Source organism: Schistocerca cancellata, chromosome 9 (assembly GCF_023864275.1).
Source record: "Schistocerca cancellata isolate TAMUIC-IGC-003103 chromosome 9, iqSchCanc2.1, whole genome shotgun sequence".
Lineage (NCBI taxonomy): Eukaryota > Metazoa > Arthropoda > Insecta > Orthoptera > Acrididae > Schistocerca > Schistocerca cancellata.
Genome location: NC_064634.1, coordinates 412,222,393 through 412,242,365, shown reverse-complemented (window position 1 = coordinate 412,242,365; position 19,973 = coordinate 412,222,393). Strand labels below are relative to the sequence as shown.

At 42.9% G+C, this 19,973-nt stretch overlaps 1 protein-coding gene across 1 annotated transcript in view; it reads right to left on the bottom strand.

Moving 5' to 3' along the window:
- LOC126101458 (translocation protein SEC63 homolog) overlaps window positions 1–19,973 on the bottom strand; it is a 173,193-nt gene that overhangs the window by 133,987 nt on the left and 19,233 nt on the right. Inside the window, exon 2 of the mRNA XM_049912111.1 lies at window positions 1,940–2,042. Coding sequence (XP_049768068.1) covers window positions 1,940–2,042 — 103 coding nt within the window. The remainder of the gene's footprint in view (window positions 1–1,939; window positions 2,043–19,973) is intronic.

Below are 19,973 nucleotides of genomic sequence, written 5' to 3'. Positions count from 1 at the left end.
ATATGTACTATACATGGTACAGGGGACACAACTTGCCATGTTTACATTTTCTTTCGTTCTTCTCTGTATCACTTGGGACATTGCTGTCACTCCACGTTTTAAAAAGAGAGTCGTATATCTTAGTTGTCATTAGACTGTTCATCCTATTCAAAATATCGCAAAATTCTTCCTCACATTCACTGAGGATAGCACTATCCATCAGCAAATCTTATCATTGATCTCCCTTCATCTTGAATGTTAATCTCACTTCTGAACCTTTCTTTCGTTTCCATCACTGCTTCTCTAATTTATAGGTAGAGCAGTAGGGGGAAAGACTAAAACCCTGTCTTCCGCCCTCTCTACTCTGATCAATTCTTGCTTGATCTTCCATTCTTATTTCCCCTCTCTAGGATACTACAATTTATACTCCTAATCTTCCCTTCTAGCTTACGCCTATTTTTCTGAGAATTTGTAACACCTTCTATCACTTGACATTGTGAAATGTGTTTTCAAGGTCAACATATGCAATGAATGTGACTTGCTTTTTCTTAAATCTCGTTTCCATTATCAAGTATAGTTTCAGAGCTGCCTCTTTGGTGACTTTCCTTTCCTAAAGCCAAGTGATCATCATCTTACAGAGTCTCAATTTTCTTTTCCATTCTTCTGTAAATTATTTATGTCAGCAACTTGAATGCATGACCTGTTACGATAACTGTGCGATAGTTCTCGCACTTACCTACCCTTGCCATCTTTGAGATTGTGTAGATATTTTTCAAGAGTCTGGAAGTACGTGCATTTGTAGTGTCGAACAGTCCCTCTCCAAATATACCAAGGGTCTCAATGAGGCCACAGAACAAAATTACCACCCCAACCTTGTACAGAAACAGATCTCCCATGTCTTCTCCCTCCAGTCACCCATCACCTCCCAGAGTCTCATCGTTAAGCCACAAAGGAGCATTCCTCTCGTGACTCAGTACCACCCAGGACCGGAGCTACTGAATCACACTCTCAGACAGGGTCAAGCTGTCTGTCTGTCTGCATGACTGGCCACCACCAAATGGTGGACGAGAGACCACGTGCTGAGCAGGCTGCCCAACACAATGATCTTTAGTTCAATCACTGCTTCACAGCCTACACCATCTATATACTTCCTACCAATACCAGCTTCTCCAAATAGTGCAGGTGGGAACTCCCACTGTGATATATTTTACTTCTTATAACCCCTATAGGCTCAACCTTCGTTAGTCACTATCTTTTGGCCACCTATCCCTTTCCCTGCTCCCCCTGCAGCACTATACAGCCTTCTATTCCACCAACACATCCACAGTCTTTTTACTTCTCTCCTTTTCTGCTCCTCACCATCCCCCATCTAACCTTCCTGCTGCACCTAGCTGCCCTACTCTGTCCCTGTATGCTACCATAAGTAGCACTTTACTGTCCCCCATGCCTATCCTCTTATCCCTCTCCCTCCCCACCACACCCTCATAAAAGGACAGCGTGACACATACTTCACTCTTTAAACACCTTCAAAGCACTACCTTTGTTCACATTATTACACCATTAAGCTTGCTTTAGACTTTTGTTGGTTAACATTAATTAAGTTGATTAAAGCCAGAACACCTTCATCATTAAAAGAAGGCATGGCATTACATTATTAACACTGCATCACTTGTATTGATATTGGGTCCCTCATGCCGCACTACTGCTATACCTTCCATCACGTCCCTTGTCTCGACACACTGGAGGGCACCCTGCCCCACACTAAACTGGTCATTCTTGAAGTGCTAATGTTATGTGAGTTTCTATTAAAATTTATTTTCAATATGCATGGCATCAAGAGAAGTAACAGTCATGAACGAGCAGTCGAGACAAGCAGAGGTGCACAGTGGTTATCTCTACAAATCAATAAAAAGAATTTATTATACAATTTGAGTACAAATAGAATAAAATTATAACTTACGTAAGCATCTGTTTTGTGCCTTTCCATGGTTCATTTGACTGGAGTATAAGCTTTTTCTTTTTGCAGTCATCACAATGGCATTCCTTTTCATATTTGGCCGGATCTGTCAATCAAAAATTATGTAAGATATAGAAACATGATTTTACAGTCTCAGAGAGTTCTTTCTAAATAACACACACAGGCGCACTAGTTATGTATGGTCCCACAGTTTATAGCAGTCTACAGCATATACAACATATGCTAAATACACCAAATCAGATATGTAACTTGAGCTTTCATTGTCTTCAATGACTGTCACATATATAACTGATTTAGAGGATTATGTACAATTTCGTCAGATATTCAAACTGCACAGCCCTCACTGTTATATTACATAACATTCCTTATCTTTCCAGTCTCCCATCACCTCCCAAAGAGCAGCATTCCCCTCATAACTCAGTACCACCCAGAACTGGAGCACCTGAATTACATTCTCCACCAGGGTTTCAATTACCTCTCATCATGCTCTGAAAAGAGAAATCCCCACTATTCTTCCTACCCCTCCCACAGAGATATTCCGCCGTCCACCAAGCCAGCACAATATACTCATCCATCCCTACTCAATCCCTGCTACCAACCCCTTAACTCATGGCTCATGGCCCTGTAATAGACCTAGATGCAAGACTTGTCCCATATATCCTCCCACCACCACCTGCTCCAGTCCAGTCACAAACATCACCTATCCCATCAAAGGGAGGGCTACCTGCGAAACCAGTCATGTGATCTACAAACTAAGCTGCAACCACTGTGCTGCATTCTATGTGGCATGACAACCAACAAGCTGTCTGTCCGCATTAATGGCCAACAACAAACTGTGGCTAAGACACAGGTGGACCACCCTGTTGCTAAGCACGCTCCCTATTCCTTACCCCCACCCGGTCGCCACTGCCATCATGTACTGGTGCTGCAGCTTGCAGTGTGGCCTCAGTTGCCTGAGATTTCAATCGTGTGTGTGTGTGTGTGTGTGTGTGTGTGTGTGTGTGTGTGTGTGAGTGAGAGAGAGAGAGAGAGAGAGAGAGAGAGAGAGAGAGCGTGTGTGAACTATTTCTGATGAAGGCCTTACCAGCAGAAAGCTTTGTTTGTGACAGTCTTTTTGTTGTGCCTATCGTGACTCAGCATCCCCGCTATATGGTGAGTCGCAACTTTCTTTTTCATAATATTGTTACATTCCTGTTGTTTAGTGTATATAAAAACCACCATGACAATCCTGGGTATCAATTTTAACCCAGATGATGGTGGTGGCAATAGAAGTCACCGAAAGCTCCAGTTTCACATCTGATTTGATGTGATTTTATCTAAATTAGTTGTGTAAGGGAGGAGGGAAAAATTTCATCACAGATTGTGTTACTCTAGCAATTCAATACAATTCTTTTTTTTAAAAAAAGAAGGAGAAAACCTCTCAAAGCACCTAGATATGCTAAACAGCCATTAAAAACAGTTAAAACTTTTCCAATCCCAGAAAGACAGAGGTGCTAGTATTCAACCTTAATAAAAAGTTCACATACATACAATTTAATGTTGACTTGTATGGAGCACAATTAAGCCATAACTCGCATTATAAGTATACATGCATAACATTCAATAATTACCTAAAATGAGGGTGTGTGGAAAAGTAGTGTCCCCCAATTTTTTATGTGAAAACTCTTAAAGCTTTTTAGATAAGACATATGGTACTTAACATTCTACATCTTTTTTTTCTTCGTGTCTACATATTTGGAGTCCCTTGCCACTAGAGGGCTCCAAATTTTAGAGTGTAACATGGCAGTGTGTAACATAACTATGTCAATGTGTGAGAAACAGCATGCTGTAATCGAGTTTCGAATGTGAAGAGTTTATCCACAGTTGGAGCATCCTCTCTTTCGGCATCATAATGTCAGACTGTACACGAGCACTGTGACATCTGCAACAATCTGACACCTTGGGTTCAATGTTATCGGTCACCCTCCATACAGACAATGTCATCGGTCACCCTCCATACAGACCCAACTAAGCCTTACCTGATTTTCACCAAATTTCATCTGTTTCCAAACCTTAAAGAACACCTTTGAGGACTTCTCTTTGTTAGTGATGAAGCAGTGCAAGCAGAAGTGAGGTTGTGGCTCCGTCAGTGAAGTAACACATTCTACAGTGATATCAACAAATTGATCTCTCATTGGGAGAAATGTGTTCATCGCCAGGGAATTATGATAAAAATAAATATGTAGATGTGAAGAACGAAGATGTAGAATGTTAATAATGTTTTTTTAATTAAAAAGCTTTAAGGGTTTTCACATAAAAAATTCAGAGGTATTACTTTGCAACGAGTATACATAACTGTATACAAATTAAAAACATTATTAGAAAGCTCACTGACACAAGCTGCAGAGCAGTTGCCAAACAATGTGCTCTTGTGAGGGCTAGAAGTAATCTTATCAACAAGACTGATGTCAGGCTGAGAATTGTCACTGGTAAGCTGTAATTAACAAAACTTTCCTAGCTTCATGTCTTATTTAAAATAATATCATCACAGGCAGTGGATTGAAAAACTAAATGAGACATTTGTCAGATCAGTTTCTAGAAACTACACAAACAACTAAATCCTTTTTTTCCCCCACATATCTCACTTAAATCTCTAAAGTCTGTGTGGGATATCAACAGTGTGCAGCATCCTCCTCTTTGTTATTTAGAAAAGTTCTATGGAGTTAACTGGACACTACTTGCCAGACAAGAGCTGGAGAATCAGGCTGACCCAACCATACCACACCAGCGGAAAAAAGCTCCTACTGGAGTACAAAAAATGTTCCTGTTTATGTAACAGACTGTTGACTGGAAAGTGGAGTACCAGCTGCCTCAGTCCATCTTCCTCGGCAACTTTAAAATTTTTCCCAAAAATTTTGGTATGCAAACACATTCATACTTTTTTTTTTAAACATGCGACTCACCTCAAACTCTCACAAGCTCCCCTAACGGTAACTCACTCACACCCATTAGTCGATCGCTGTAACTTGCTCATATCCATCCACTCCCAGATGCCCTTTTCCACTCACTCATTGTCATTATCTCTTTGTGCCTCTCTGACACTGTCTCCTGTGTCACATCCACAGTCCTCTTTGTTCTGTCCTGCTACTACTGTCTCCCTTCACTGTCACTGTCTCCCTCTTTCTCTATCTTACTGCTGTTGTCTGTTCTCATTGTCACCATCTTTCTCTTCCTCTTTATCACTGACACATACTCTTGCCTCTCATTATCACCTCTCATTATCACTGGCTGTTACTCACTTCCACTTTCTCTTTCTCTTACTTCCTCCCGGCACTGTCTCCTCCACTATTTTCCTAACACTGTTCTGATGCTGTCAACTGTGTTCCATTGCCACTGTATCCCCCTCTTTCTCTCACATTGCCACTGTCTCCTTCGCTCTTTCTATAACACAACCACTGTCTACAATCTTCCAGTATTTATTACTTTTCCGTCTCTTTGCCACTGCCACTACCTTCTTCTCTTTGAGCATAAAAAAGTGTGACTATGTTCGCATGCCAAAATTTATGAGAAAATTTTTAAAGATGCTGTGGAAGGTAGCTGGTACCCCACTTTTCAGTGTACTTCAAACAAGAGCAATTTACCTTTTTTGTGCTCAAATAGAAGCACTTTTCTGCTGGTTCCCTTCTTTTCCCTGCTGCAGCTGGGCATGTGACTCATAGGAAAAGAAATGTATAGATCAGTAAAATGTGGATAGTTACTTATGAGAAATAATAACGCCAAACTAATTCTACAATTCAGATCAGATTTTACGTGCAATTTTTTTTTTTGCCTGTGCTTCAGTACTACAACAAGGGGTTCCCAGATGATAACAGACATGCTTTACACCAAATTTCTCCATACTACATCTCTTTATAAATTAAGTTTTCACCTCATACCAGATTTTATACGTGTATTTTAAGTTCACAAGTAGAGTAACTTTCAACCTCTGTACCTCGGAAAAGATACAGATACGAAGAAAATTTACAAGGTTGTTCAAGATAGGGATCTTAGGAATGCATTTTCAAAATTACTGACATTTGCTGTGTCACTTCATCAGTGTGTGACCCTACTTTTCAGTCTTTTGAGTACTTCTAAGTAGAAACTGGTGTTCACAGTGGGCTTAGCAGGTTTGAGTTCATGGTGGAAAATGTCTTGCGACAAAGAAGACAATAGTAGGTATAATGATGGAAAATGCCTCATGTTAAAGAGTACAATGAGCATAGTTTTGATCCTTGACTTGCTCACGTGTGCCTTCTTGGGGTGGAGCAACACCGGGCATGCCACTCTGAATTCTGCCTTTTTGTCTCTGGGTCGTACCAAAAAATCCATGAATCATCACCGATGGTAATCGAGTTTAAAAATCAGGATCATTTTCACACATTTTCAATAGTTTTAGGCACTGGAACACATGCACATCCCTTTGTTTGTCAATCAATACTTTTTGGGACCAGTTTGGTGCACACCTTTTACAAGTTCAAATATTTGGTTATACTGTGACAAATTATTATTTTTATCACATTTATAGTTTCTGCTATCAACGGAAGGCTCAATCACTGGTCAGAATTTAACAATCATGGATACATGTTACATTTTCATTGACTGGAGCAGTCGATGTGTGGCCCCTGCTGGGTTACTCGGCGACCTTCTCTCGGTCCTCCAACACACCACTTGTACAAAATTAGGAATGTTCTGGAATTTTTTTAACAGACCTTATATGTTGCACTCTAAGATCTTGATTGTATGTGGAAGATGACATACAAGTTGGTAGCTGGAACATTCAGCTTGACCACTGTTTCGTTTCCAAACTGAGACTGTACTGCTTAATGACCACACAGTTGATGTCTTCTTCTCTTCAATTATATTAGTGAGGAAACCTGTCAACCATTCAGCTGCCTCCCAATGTCTATCTCCAAATTACTGCTCGAAAGTCACCCAGCCCAGTCATCTTCCCTCTGGCTTCTTGAACTTCAGGCTTGTTGATCAACATGATGGATGCCAACTGTTGTACTGGTGAATGTGGGAGCTCTCCATCAGAGACTGCTTCAAAGTACTGCTGCCAGTGTTCTGGGGCCTTCTTTTGGTCAATAATAAATTTACCTTTTTTTATCACTGATGCACAGAAGTTCTGTAAGTCTACTATCTGCCAAGAGCTGACGCCACTTCCTATCCTAGGTGATAAGATATAACATTTGCCAGCTGGTGTGTCCAACCCTTCCTCTGTAACTAGTTTTTGATCACGTTTTTACACAAGAAGAAAGTCAATCCTGCTGATGTTGCTGCCACTGTAGTACATCAAAAGATACAAGGCTCGCTTCTCCAAAAAAGTTGCTGTGATAACCAGGTCATGAGTTTCTGCAGAATCCAGTATTCTCTTCCATCACCTGTGTCGCTGCTGCCATGAATCAATAGCCGTCTGCAATAATCTAATACATTATAGTTAAACATTATACTTAAATAAATAAAAAGCACTAGTTTGCTTTTTTTCTACAGTACAGTGTGTTTATAAATGAATATTGGGCTTTTAATGCTTTATGATATTTATTATATTAAACTTACAGTTATAAATGGTAGGTCAAATGAAAGAGCGACTCCACAGTTTTACCAAGAACCTTATAAATGTTTAATGTGAGCACCATTTGTCGCATGGCACATATCAAGTACGGTATATAGCCGAGTTCTTCCCAAACGTTGATAAGTGTGTCTTCAGTGATTGTAGCAACAGCTGCTTCAATCCGGTTTCTTAATTCAGGGAGGTCTGCTGGTAGCGGAGGCCTGTACACACGATACTTGATTAAGCGCCAAAGGAAAAATTCACATGGCATTAGGTCGGGTGAACATGGAGGCCATGCAAAGCAAGCCCTGTCATTGGGCAGCACTTGGGTACAGTGAATGTGTGCCGTGTGACAAATGGTGCTCACAATGAACATTTACAAGGTTCTTGGTAAAACTGTTTGAGTTGCTCTTTCATTTGACGTATCATTTATAACTGTAAGTTTAATGTAATAAATATTATAAAGCATTAAAACCCCGATATTCATTTATAAACGTCCTACATTACTTTTATTGTGTTAACCAGATAACACAACAAAGGTAATACCGTAGAACAAAAGCAAACTAGTGCTTTTCATTTATTATAATGTTGTTCTACCAAGAACTGATGGAAGATTCAGTTAGGCCTAACATGTTATACTTAAACTTTTTAATTAATAAGTATTATATTAGAAACCTTTTCAAAACACTGTGCCAGAAATCTAGCTGGGTATAGGATAAGGGGTTCTGTCACTGCTGCAAATCAAGTGCAAACGGCTGTTTTTACTTAACAATTTGACTGAAGACTAGATAGTGAGAAAATCCATAATTCACATTAGTGATCACAACACTTGATGTTACAGTACTACACAAAGGAAAAATTGAAAACTTAGTTGGAAATGTGTTACAAAATGACTTACATTCCTCAACATAATTATAACACATCTATTGATTAGTTAGCTGCTGCATTAATCAAATTGAAATTGCTGACCATGAAATTAGGTTTAATAATGGGCAATGATTGTTCAGGTATTCATCTTTTATATTCTCTATATGCTGATTTTACCTGCAATAGCTTGCAGGCGTGCTTTTGAAGAGTAAAATGCCCTCATCATGGATGGATGGATTGGTGTCACAGGATACTAAATAGTAAGGTTATCAGCGGCCACTGCTTAATATTGGAAAGCTAGGGTAATTAAAATTCATAATGTGGAATAGATATTTATAAAATTTATTGTTAAAAGTTACATAGACATTCACCTGTATGCCTGTGCAAATTTTTTCAATGTGATTATACATATTTTAAGTTCTGGAAGGAAATAAAATGTGTATGGGGCTGGTGGTTGGATTATTGTGCAGTTAATAGGATAAATCAACTGTCCTATAAGCCACTAGAACCTCTGTCTGACGAAATTGGTAAGACACTCTGCCCCATGCAAAAGTTTAATAATTTTCTTACATCATCCATTTATCACCAACAATTGTGAGAAAACCCTTTTGTAGGTAAAATGTTTCCTTCTTGTCTGTACAGGGCTATTACAAATGATTGAAGCGATTTCATAAATTCACTGTAGCTCCATTCATTGACATATGATCATGACACACTACAGATACGTAGAAAAACTCATAAAGTTTTGTTCGGCTGAAGCCGCACTTGAGGTTTCTGCCGCCACAGCGCTCGAGAGCGCAGTGAGACAAAATGGTGACAGGAGACGAGAAAGCGTATGCCGTGCTTGAAATGCACTCGCATCAGTCAGTCATAATAGTGCAACAACACTTCAGGACGAAGTTCAACAAAGATCCACCAACTGCTAACTCCATTCGGCGATGGTATGCGCAGTTTAAAGCTTCTGGATGCCTCTGTAAGGGGAAATCAACGGGTCGGCCTGCAGCGAGCGAAGAAACGGTTGAACGCGTGCAGGCAAGTTTCACGCATAGCCCGCGGAAGTCGACGAATAAATTGGCTCATGCCACAATTGGAGACCGACAGCGCCGACTTCATCTTTCAAAAGGATGGTGCTCCACCACACTTCCATCATGATGTTCGGCATTTCTTAAACAGGAGATTGGAAAACCGATGGATCGGTCGTGGTGGAGATCATGATCAGCAATTCATGTCATGGCCTCCACACTCTCCCGACTTAACCCCATGCGATTTCTTTCTGTGGGGTTATGTGAAAGATTCAGTGTTTAAACCTCCTCTACCAAGAAACGTGCCAGAACTGCGAGCTCGCATCAACGATGCTTTCGAACTCATTGATGTGGACATGCTGCGCCGAGTGTGGGAGGAACTTGATTGTCGGCTTGATGTCTGCCGAATCACTAAAGGGGCACATCTCGAACATTTGTGAATGCCTAAAAGAACTTTTTGAGTTTTTGTATGTGTGTGCAAAGCATTGTGAAAATATCTCAAATGATAAAGTTATTGTAGAGCTGTGAAATCACTTCAAACATTTGTAATAACCCTGTATAAAAAATATATATTTTCTCATCTGAACAATGGCACAGATGACATTTTACTCTTTAAATATGGATGGAGCAAATATCCTCTATGCACGATAATCACCTGAAACAGCAGTCAGTAAGGTAACAGTGGACTGGACACTGACCTGAGCTATACAGTGCTTTACTAAGCTTAATACCATTAGAAGAGGAATGCTTTTGCCTGTCTCAGAACTGAGAGCCAGTTCGCCCATTTCAGTTACAACATCTGCCACTGAATACTGAATCCAAACCACAGTGATTGAAATGTGTGATGGCAGCCTCAACACTAATCTTAACTGTCCTGGGTTAACAATCCATTCAGTGACACTAAAGCTACTTATGACACCCCATCAGAAAGACCAAGGAAAACATGAGTATCACAACAGGCAAATATCTAATGTTTGAAATGTTGATGAATATTTCATTAGTCATTTGTTTTCAATTGCGTATGTCCTTAAAACGTTTTTCTTTTGTGCAAAGTTAGAACTAAGCGATCAATATATTGGGTAAATTCTCATCACTAAAAAGATTAAAGAAAAGAATTTAACAGAAGAGGAAAAAGCCACTAGCAATCATTATTGTAGGGAGATCAAGGCTTAGTGAATGGTCGAAGTCAAGTTTGTTAGTGACAGAGTAAAAGTTTGGTTTGTTCAAGGATAGTACAGAAAATCATCTGCAGATTGTAAGAAGGAATTACCTGAGCATTCGGTTAAAGTGATTTGGGAAACTTCTATGAGTGCAGCCAGTCAAGATTTGAACTCCACTCCAGAATTTGCTTACATTTCTTAGTTATTGCATCAAAGAGTTCAGTAGAATATTACAAGAACTCACTTCAGACTGGTATTACTAAACGTATATTGACTAACGAGCAGATTATGAAAACAGCTGTTCTAGGCATTTGATGTTTCATTTTAGTTCATAGTCAGTGTTCTACCTGTCCTGTGTTAAACCTTTTTCCCGAAACGGAGGTACACTTCAATAGTTCTGTGTACAACTTGCAAGCACATTTTACTGTTTATAATATTGTCAACTCATAGATGGACATCTGTTTCCTGTTCCTTTATTGATCGGTAATGTTTCCTGTTGCTTTGGTTGGTTGGATGGATGGTTAAAGAGACCAAACTACTAGGTCATCAGTCCCTTTTTCCTCAAACACATCTACATGACGGTAGATCAGAGATAGCCTACCGTGTAAAACCCAGAGGAAGAAAACCCCCAAGGCCTATGAAAGGTCAACGTATGCAAAAAAAAACAAAAAAAAAAAAAAAAAACGGGGTGACAGAGGAAGAAAGCCAGGCCTCCTCTAGGGAGCAGCTGGAAGCCTACAAAGGCAGAGTGCAATGCAGGAGGACACATCCCCACCCCACCACACACCAGATGCATTCCTCTCAGAAATTGCCTTGAAAAGACTAGTGACATGGACAGGGCTGCAGAAGCACAGAGAGAGAAAATATGAACTCGTTTAACAGGTCATGTGAAACAGGCGAAGAAGAGTAAAAGAACAGGTAGGGCGAGGGCCGGGGCAGCCCACCGTGCCCAGGCACCCACAGCCCACTCTGGGCAGAGGAGGCAACAGAGTGTTCTGCCAACACATCAATGGTCTGATAAGGTTAAGTAGTCCTCCCTTAAAGAGAGTGGTAAAAGCCCCCTTCACTAATAAAACACAAAACTAAGTCAGCTGCTGAGGCATCGTCTCTTAATACCATGGGTAGCGAGTCAGGGAGATTAAAAGTCCACCGCATGGCACTAGGTTGGGACAATCCAGCAAAATGTGAAACACAGTCAAATGGGAACCACAACAACAGTGCAGAGGGTCCTTCCGACAGAGGATATACCTCGTGTCGGCCAAATGTCGCTGATGCAGAGCCAGCAAAGAACGGTAGTGTCCCTGCAAGAGGCCTGCATGATGGACCTCCACACATTTGTAGTCTCCTTTATCAGGCTCATTTGCTGAAGTCAGAGTGAGCCATTCTGTATTTGATATTCCTAAAACTTGACGGTGTAATAACAATCGGAGGTCTGTTTACAGAATACCAATCCCAAGAATTGGTTTACTTGTAGTGACTTTGGTCATGCTATCAGTGAGAGTTCATACTCCTGGATACCAACGTGAGACAGGGTCCAGAAGGAGGTCACTAAGCATCCACACTGTTTGAGGGCACACAGGGAATCCTGTATAAAAATGACCAAGGGATTGCGAGGATAATGCTGGTCGAGAGGTTGGAAACTGCTCTAGTCGCTGCAGATGAGAAAGGTCTGACTGGTGAAGGAACAGATATGCTCAAGAGCTTGAGAGATGGCTAGCAACTCCACAGTGAGACACTACAGACATCCAGCAAGGAGTGTAGTTCAGTATGTCCTGCACGAGTATAAGCAAAACATATGTGACCAGCAACCACTGAGCCATCAGTGTAGACTACTTCAGAACCCCAGAATGTGCCAAGGATGGAGAAAAATTCATGGCAGAGGGCCTCGGGAGGGACAGAGTCTTTCAGACCTTGTGATAAGTTAGGAATAAGCTGTGGCCGAGAGATGCACCATGGAGATGTACATGAGTGGGCCCGGAGGAGAGATGGAAGAGGAAGCAACTGGAATTCCGATAGGGGGGCACCAGATGTGGATTGCAATTGTAATCTCTTATATAGCCACCGTTGCTGGAGATGGATTTTCGTGTTTGGAGAGACAAGGTGGCATTCAGATTCTTAGGAGAGCTGTGAATGTGGGTAGCATAACTGATAATCCTTCATTGGCACCTGATCTACAATGGAGTGTCCACCAGTGAGCTGTTCACAATGCTAATTTGAAAGACTCCTGTCACAAGTCGAACCCTACAGTGGTGTATGGGATTCAGTATCTGCAACACTGAGGGTGATGCTGAACCATACGTCAGACTCCCATAATCAAGATGGGATCATATCAAGGCTTTGTAAAGCTGTAGAAGGGTAGTGCGATTTGCAACCCAGCTGGTGTTACTCGGGCAGCAAAGTGTATTAAAAGCAGCCAGCACTTTTGCTTAAGCTGGTGAAGATGGGGAATCCACATCAACTGAGAATCGAAGACTAGTAGTTGGTTGCCAAGGTAAAGTTCTGGTTGTGGGTGAACTGTACGATCTCAACAGAAGTGCGCAACATGGGTCTTGGCAGTTGAAAGCCAAGCCCTGGGTTAGAGCCCATGCCTGCGCTTTTCATATGGTGCCTTGCAGTCAATGTTCAGTGACGCCCATATTAGAGGAACAATAGCAGAGGCAAAAATTGTCAACATACAAGCAGGGTGATGCTGAGGATCCCACGGCTGCTGTTAGACCATTTATGGTCTCTAAAAAGAGAGGGATACTCAGTACAGAACCCTGCGGGAGCCCATTCTCTTAGATATGCGGGGTACTGTGGGAAGTGCCAACTAGAATCTGGAACATACAGTGCGACAGGAAGCTCTGAATAAAAATCGGGAGCAGACCTTGAAGACCCTACTCGTGTAAGGCAGCAAGAATGTGGCGTCTCAATGTGGAGTCATAAGCCTTTTGCAGGTTGAAGAAGACAGCTATATGGTGTTGACGTTGAGCAAAAGCTGTTCAGATGGTAGACTCCAGGTAAACAAGATTATCAGTAGTGGAATGGCCTAGGTGAAAACCACCCTGGGGCAGAGCCAGGAGATCCTGAGACTCAAGGAGCCAACACAGGCATCGGTTCATCATGTGTTCAAGCAACTCACACATATCATTGGTGAGACTCGCTGGGCAATGGCTGTCCACCTCCAGAGAGTGCTTACCCGGTTTCAGTACTGGGATGATGACACTTTCTCACCACTGCAATGGGAACTCGCCCTCACTCCATATGTGGTTAAACATTGCAAGGATATGACATTGACAATCCACTGATAAGCGCTTGATCATTTGGCTGTGGACGCAGTCCGTCCATGGGGCTGTATCACGCCTAGGACACAGACAAATTCCCACCCACTGAATGGAGCATTATGTGGCTAGATGGCATGTAATATAAGATAATTGCTTTTGCTCCACCCACTGTTTTAGGACATGAAAGGCAGACTGATAATTCTCAGACTCAGAGGCTCAGGCATAACACAGAGCAACATGTTCAGCAATGGCATCTGGGTAAATGTAGACATGCAGGTGTCTACAGAGAGACATCTGATCTTTGCCAAAAGCTGTGAAGGGGAGGTACCTGGTCCAACGGTCGAAACATACTGTTTTCAGCATTCTTGTTTCTGTCATTTTGTTAGATGGTGGACCTGGCATGGAGCCATTTCAAGGCTTCGAGGTGATCAATCGAGAGGTGCCACTTATGGCACTGGACAGCCTGTCTATGATCTCTAATGGCCTCTGCAAAATCTGATGACCACAAGGTACTGTCTTCTGTCGGGATTGGCCCAAGGAATAGGGGATCACCATATCAGTTGCCAAAAGAATAGCTGTAGTTGTATTCTGGACTGCCTCACTGATATCTCCATGTCATGCAGAGCCAAGGATGAGAGCAGAAGCGAAAGCACCCTAGTCAACACTGCGACATCCCATCTGGGTGTGATGTTGAGGGAGGAACAGGAAGAGCGGGAAGTAGTCACTACCACTTAGGTCATTGTGAACTCTCTAAAGAATGGAAAGGTCAATGGCCAAGAAAGTTCTGTGTGCCACACTGAAGTGTATGGGGGTTCCAATATTCAAGAGGCGAAGGTCAAGTTGCGCCAGTCAGTTCTCGAGGTTTTTAGCATGGCCAGTAATTGTGGTTCCACTGAACAAAGGGTTATGGGCATTGAAATCACTCAAGATTAAAAAAGGTGGACGGAGGTAAACATTGCAGATGGTAATATCCCGAAATGCCCTTACCTAAACAGCCACGGCCTCCAAAAGTGTATTAAGAGGCACAAGTTTGCTGTATAACTTGTCCAGTACATATTTGCAAACTCTCCCTGACACCCTGTCATAGGTATCCACGAAGGGACGGGGTTCACTTTGCTGGAAACCAAGTTTCCTGGGCTATGCAGAAGGCACAGGAAGTGCTTCAAAGATGTCATAGCTCAGCCGGGTGGTGGAAAGAAAACTACTACAATTTCAGTGGAGATTAATGTTGTTTGATGTGCTGTGAGGCCATGAAGGGGCAAAGGAGGCAGGTTGTGCCCTAAGGTCGCCTGATGCCACTGGTTGGGGGGTTATGGCATATATTTTTTCTGGGTTCCACTGAGTGGTGCAAACCACACACTGGTGCAATCTACACCTTGGCCACAGGAGTGGAAGAGTTGGGTTGTGATGGTGCAAGGGCCACCAGAGTGTCCTTCTTGGAGGACTTTTTCTTGCCTTTCCTCTCCTGATGATTGCAAGGGCTTCTCTGAATCATTTTCAGGTAAAGATGATGATCATTAAGCCATGTGACCAGCAGCCTGTGGCTCCTTCAGCCACTGGCTGGTGTCCAGTTGGAGACGGCGGAAACCTTGGAAAGAAGTGTCCCAAGGGGCCCCTTCCTGGAAAGAGAAGCCAGAGGAAGCTGATTTGTCTCCAGCTGGGAGTTGGGAACCAATATCTTTGCTGGGCAGGAAGTCATCGATCTCATAGTAGATATGGGGTAAGCAGTAAGAGGGGAGCCCCCAACCATTGGGAGATTGGGGGGGGGGGGGGGGGCACGCATGGTTGAGTGACCCTGAGGGACTGGTATAAAAGGTGAAACGGGTGGGAGTACCGTTCCCAAAGGAGGCAACATCATCGTAGTTGTAGCATATGATATTGTTTTACATGCTGCATGCAACAGCTCATACTTTTTCTTGGCCTTTTCATGAGTTAGTTTGTCCGGAGTCTTCTATTCTTGCATTTTCTTCTCTCTCAAAACAGTGCAACCTGGTGAGCAGTGGGATGGTGCTTTTCACAGGTGACACAGATCACAGATGGGGGGCAGGGGCACAATGTGTGTTCACATGCATTGCTCATCCACATCCTCTACAGATGGGGCTAGCATTTTGATGTGAAGACATGTACCAGAATACCCTTTTGAAGCACTGACTGTGTGTGTGTGTGTGTGTGTGTGTGTGTGTGTGTGTGTGTGTGTGTGTGTGTGTGTGTGTGTCTGAAGGAAGAAGGGGTACACACAGTTTCACATGGCATCAATGGACCACTAAATTGGTATACCATCATCTTGATCTTCTCAGGCAAAGAATCACTCTCAAAGGCCAATATGAAAGCACTAGTACCGACCCTATTGTCCTTTGGCCCCCTATGTAAACAACGGACAACGTGTACACCCCGTCGCTCGAAGTAGGCGCGTAGTTCATCATCAGATTGCAAGAACTGGTCATGATGGAGAATGACACCCTGAACCATACTTAGACTATCACGGGGAGTGACAGTCACCAGTACGTCGCCCTGCTTGGTACAAGTGAGCAGCATTTGTGACTAGGCAGGGGATACTGCTCTGATCAAAACTGACCCACTTTTTATTTCAGAGATGACTGCCACTACCACAAACTTGTCTCCTAAGTTATCCACAATTAATAAGGGCTCTGTGGCCAAGAAGGAATTCCCATCAGCCCTTGTATTAACTAAGTATTTTTTTAGGGGGGGGGGGGTGTGGGGAGGGAGGGGAGGGTGGTGGTGGTTATTGGGATGTTTAAGGGGGACTAAACAGCTAAGGTCATCAGTCCCCCATTCCAAAAACAGGCGAGACATAAATTCGCGGAGCAGGTAAAATCCCAATGGGAAGGAGACTCCCACCCAGGCACTGAAAGAAAACAAATTAGGCAACGCACACTACAGACAAGAAGAGTACAGATGAACACCAGACAGAAAGAAACAGAAGAAAAGAAGATGGCCGGAGACTGGTTGACTGACCACGAGAACAAAAATAGGGAAAGAGTCAACCATCTTACGACACACTAAAATCTGCAACCAAATATGAGAGACTCGAGGACAAGAGACACAGAAAGGGAAAGGTGCAGGACCTCCCTAAATGGAATCATAAAAAGGACTACCAAGGATAAAATTTAAAATGTCATCAGCCATGGAGGCATCGTCGCATAAAACCAAAGGCAAAATGCCTGGGAGATTAAAAGACTGCCGGAGGGTGCGCAGTCGGGGACACTCCAACAAAATGTGGGCGACCGTCAGCCGGGACCCACACCGACACAGGGGGGGATCCTCCTGATGCAAAAGATGGCCGTGCGTCAGGTAGGTGTGGACGATGCGGAGCCGACACAGGATTACAGAGTCCCTGCGAGAAGCCCACAGGGAGGACCGCCACACATCGGTCGTCTCCTTAACAGCCCGCAGTTTATTCGGGGATGTCAGGCCACACCACTCAGCAGCCCACATCCCAAGCACCTTACGGCGCAACACCAACTGCTGATCTCGAGCTGAGAGGCCGATCTCCAAAGCTGGGGCGTCGATCGCCCCTTTGGCCAGCCTGTCGACACGTTCGTTTCCCGGGATGCCAACGTGACCTGACGTCCGAACAAAGACCACCGAACGACCAGAGCGGGTAATGGCGGAAACAGACTCCCGAATAGAGGATACCAGAGGAGAAGAGGGATAGCAGCGGTCGATGGCCTGGAGGCCGCTCAGGGAGTCACTGCAGATGACGATGGACGTACCTGAGCAGGAACACATATGCTCAAGAGCGCGCAATATGGCCACCAGCTCTGCAGTAAAAATACTGCAGCCAGCCAGCAAGGAGCGCTGTTCAACATGGGCAGCGTGAGCAAAAGCGTAGGCAGTGCGACCATCAACCAGGGAACCATCAGTGTAGACAGTCTCACAGCCCGAAAATGAGGCGAGGAGCACAGGAAAACGGCGACGGAGGGCCACAGGCGGAACCAAGTCCTTGGGTCCCTGTGCCAGGAGGGGAGGGAGGGGAGTATTTTTCTGCTTGTGCCTTAGCCTCATGTTCTTCCCATGACATAGCCAGTGAAGGGAAGGTTTTAGGGTTGTATTTCCCTGTATAAAAGAGAACTTTCCTTCTGCAGAGACTGCTAGAGCCAAGAGCATTTTCCTTCCATAGACACAGCAGAGGCCATATCACCACAAGCGAGAGATAACTTCATCAACTTCATTTGCAGCTCATGGTGCCACCCACTCCGAACAGTGGCTCTTCCTATGTGTGCCACCCAGCCTCAGCAACAGCTACCTGGCCAGTAATCTGTCGCTGAGGCTGGGTCCCAAGTCATGATGGGCACATACTCCTTGTTACATGTGGGGAGTTTTCAGCTCAGGTACCAAGAGTGTGATGACTGCATGTTCAGGGGTCTACCGTTCTGCATAGGAAAGGGTGCAAAGATGGAAAGGAATAAAGGTGGAGCATACACCACTTTGGGTGACCTTCCCTGAACAATCCACACTTCTGGAGAATTTTGAAAATTGGTGGCAGGTTGAACTCAACAATGGAGACCATATGTTTATTTAAAGAAAAGTTGTAGAAGACGCCAGAAGCGGAAACTCGAGTCCCAATCATGAACCAGGTCCAAGCAGGGTTTGCACCAACACAACCATCCAATGGAGAGGCAGAAAGGAAAAGAGATAGTGCTAGTATAAGCTTATAGCACAGAAAGGAAGTAATGCTGCATAGGCTGGGGACCCATGGTAGCCAAGCACATACTCACAAAAGAATTGTGTGTCCCTGGGGGGAGTTGTCTTGGTGAGAACGTCTGAGTTGTTCTGATTTTCGTGCAAAAATATAGCATTCAGTCCTCATTTCTTTGTTGCGCACATTTTCAGGGTTTGCAGATGCACACATACATAAAAGAGGTTGGAGTAAAAAGGTGAAGCTAGAAGAACTTTACAAAGGGCCATAGGAAATCTTACCAGGAAGTGTCTGTTAGTAATGCTTGCTGTGAGCGATGTGGAAAGCTAATATGGTGGAATACCCAGTTTGTGTACCCAATAACAACAATGTTTTAATTCCAATCACGGGAGAAACAAATATTACATTTTAACATAGCATCCTTTAGCACAGTATTTTTTCAAAGTGGTGCGAAGGCTGGAAATTTGCTTTAAATGTCCAGAAATGTAAAATTGTGCACTTCATTAAATGAAAAAAACATAATATCCTATGACTAAAGTATCAAAATGTCACAGATGGAATTGGGCAACTCATACAGAAGCCTGGGTGTAACACTCTGTGGGGATAGAAAATAGAATGATCACACAGGCTAATTTGTGGATAAAGCAGGTGGCAGACTTTGGTTTATCAGTAGAATACTGGGGAAATGCAATCAGTCTACAAAGGAGATTGTTTATAAACCACTCACGCGACCCGTTCTAGAATACTGCTCAAGTGTGTGGAACCCTTACTAAACAGGTTGTCTAAGCCGTGAAAGAGTGTCACAAAGATGCTGAAGAAACTGAACTGGCAAGCTCTTGAAAATAGATGTACGCTAACCTGAGAAAGCCTACTTATAAAGTTTCAAGAAGTAGCTTTAAATGACCATAGTAACACTAGAAACCCTTACATATCGTTCACATGGTGATCATGATAAGATTAAGTTAATTACAGCATGCACAGAGGCACTCAATCAATCATTCTTCACGCACTCTATATGTGAGTGGAATGGGAAGAAACTCTAATAACTGGTATAATGGTATATAACCTCTGCTGTGCTCTTCACAGTAGCTTGCAGAGTATACGTATAGATGTAGGTGTAGAGGTATCGTAGTGTGATGGAACTGAAGTGTCACAGAAAAAGAAGGATACACAGGAAGCACGTAAGAAATTATTTAACACAAGTATTATCATTATTATGTTCTTGCAGATGTGATCTGTATAAGCAACAAAATAAGACTTTATTTTTATTGTACATGGATTTTGCTTATTTTTATTTATGACACATATTAAAGGCCACTACTGACGTTTCGTAAATAAAAGGATGTGAAACATGTATAGCGTAAAAACAAACAACTTTTTATTTAGTTGCATACATGGACCTCATCTACAAGAAAATAATAATACAGAAACAACTAAGAAAAACCAGAAAACGTAAAAATAACAACACCAAGATT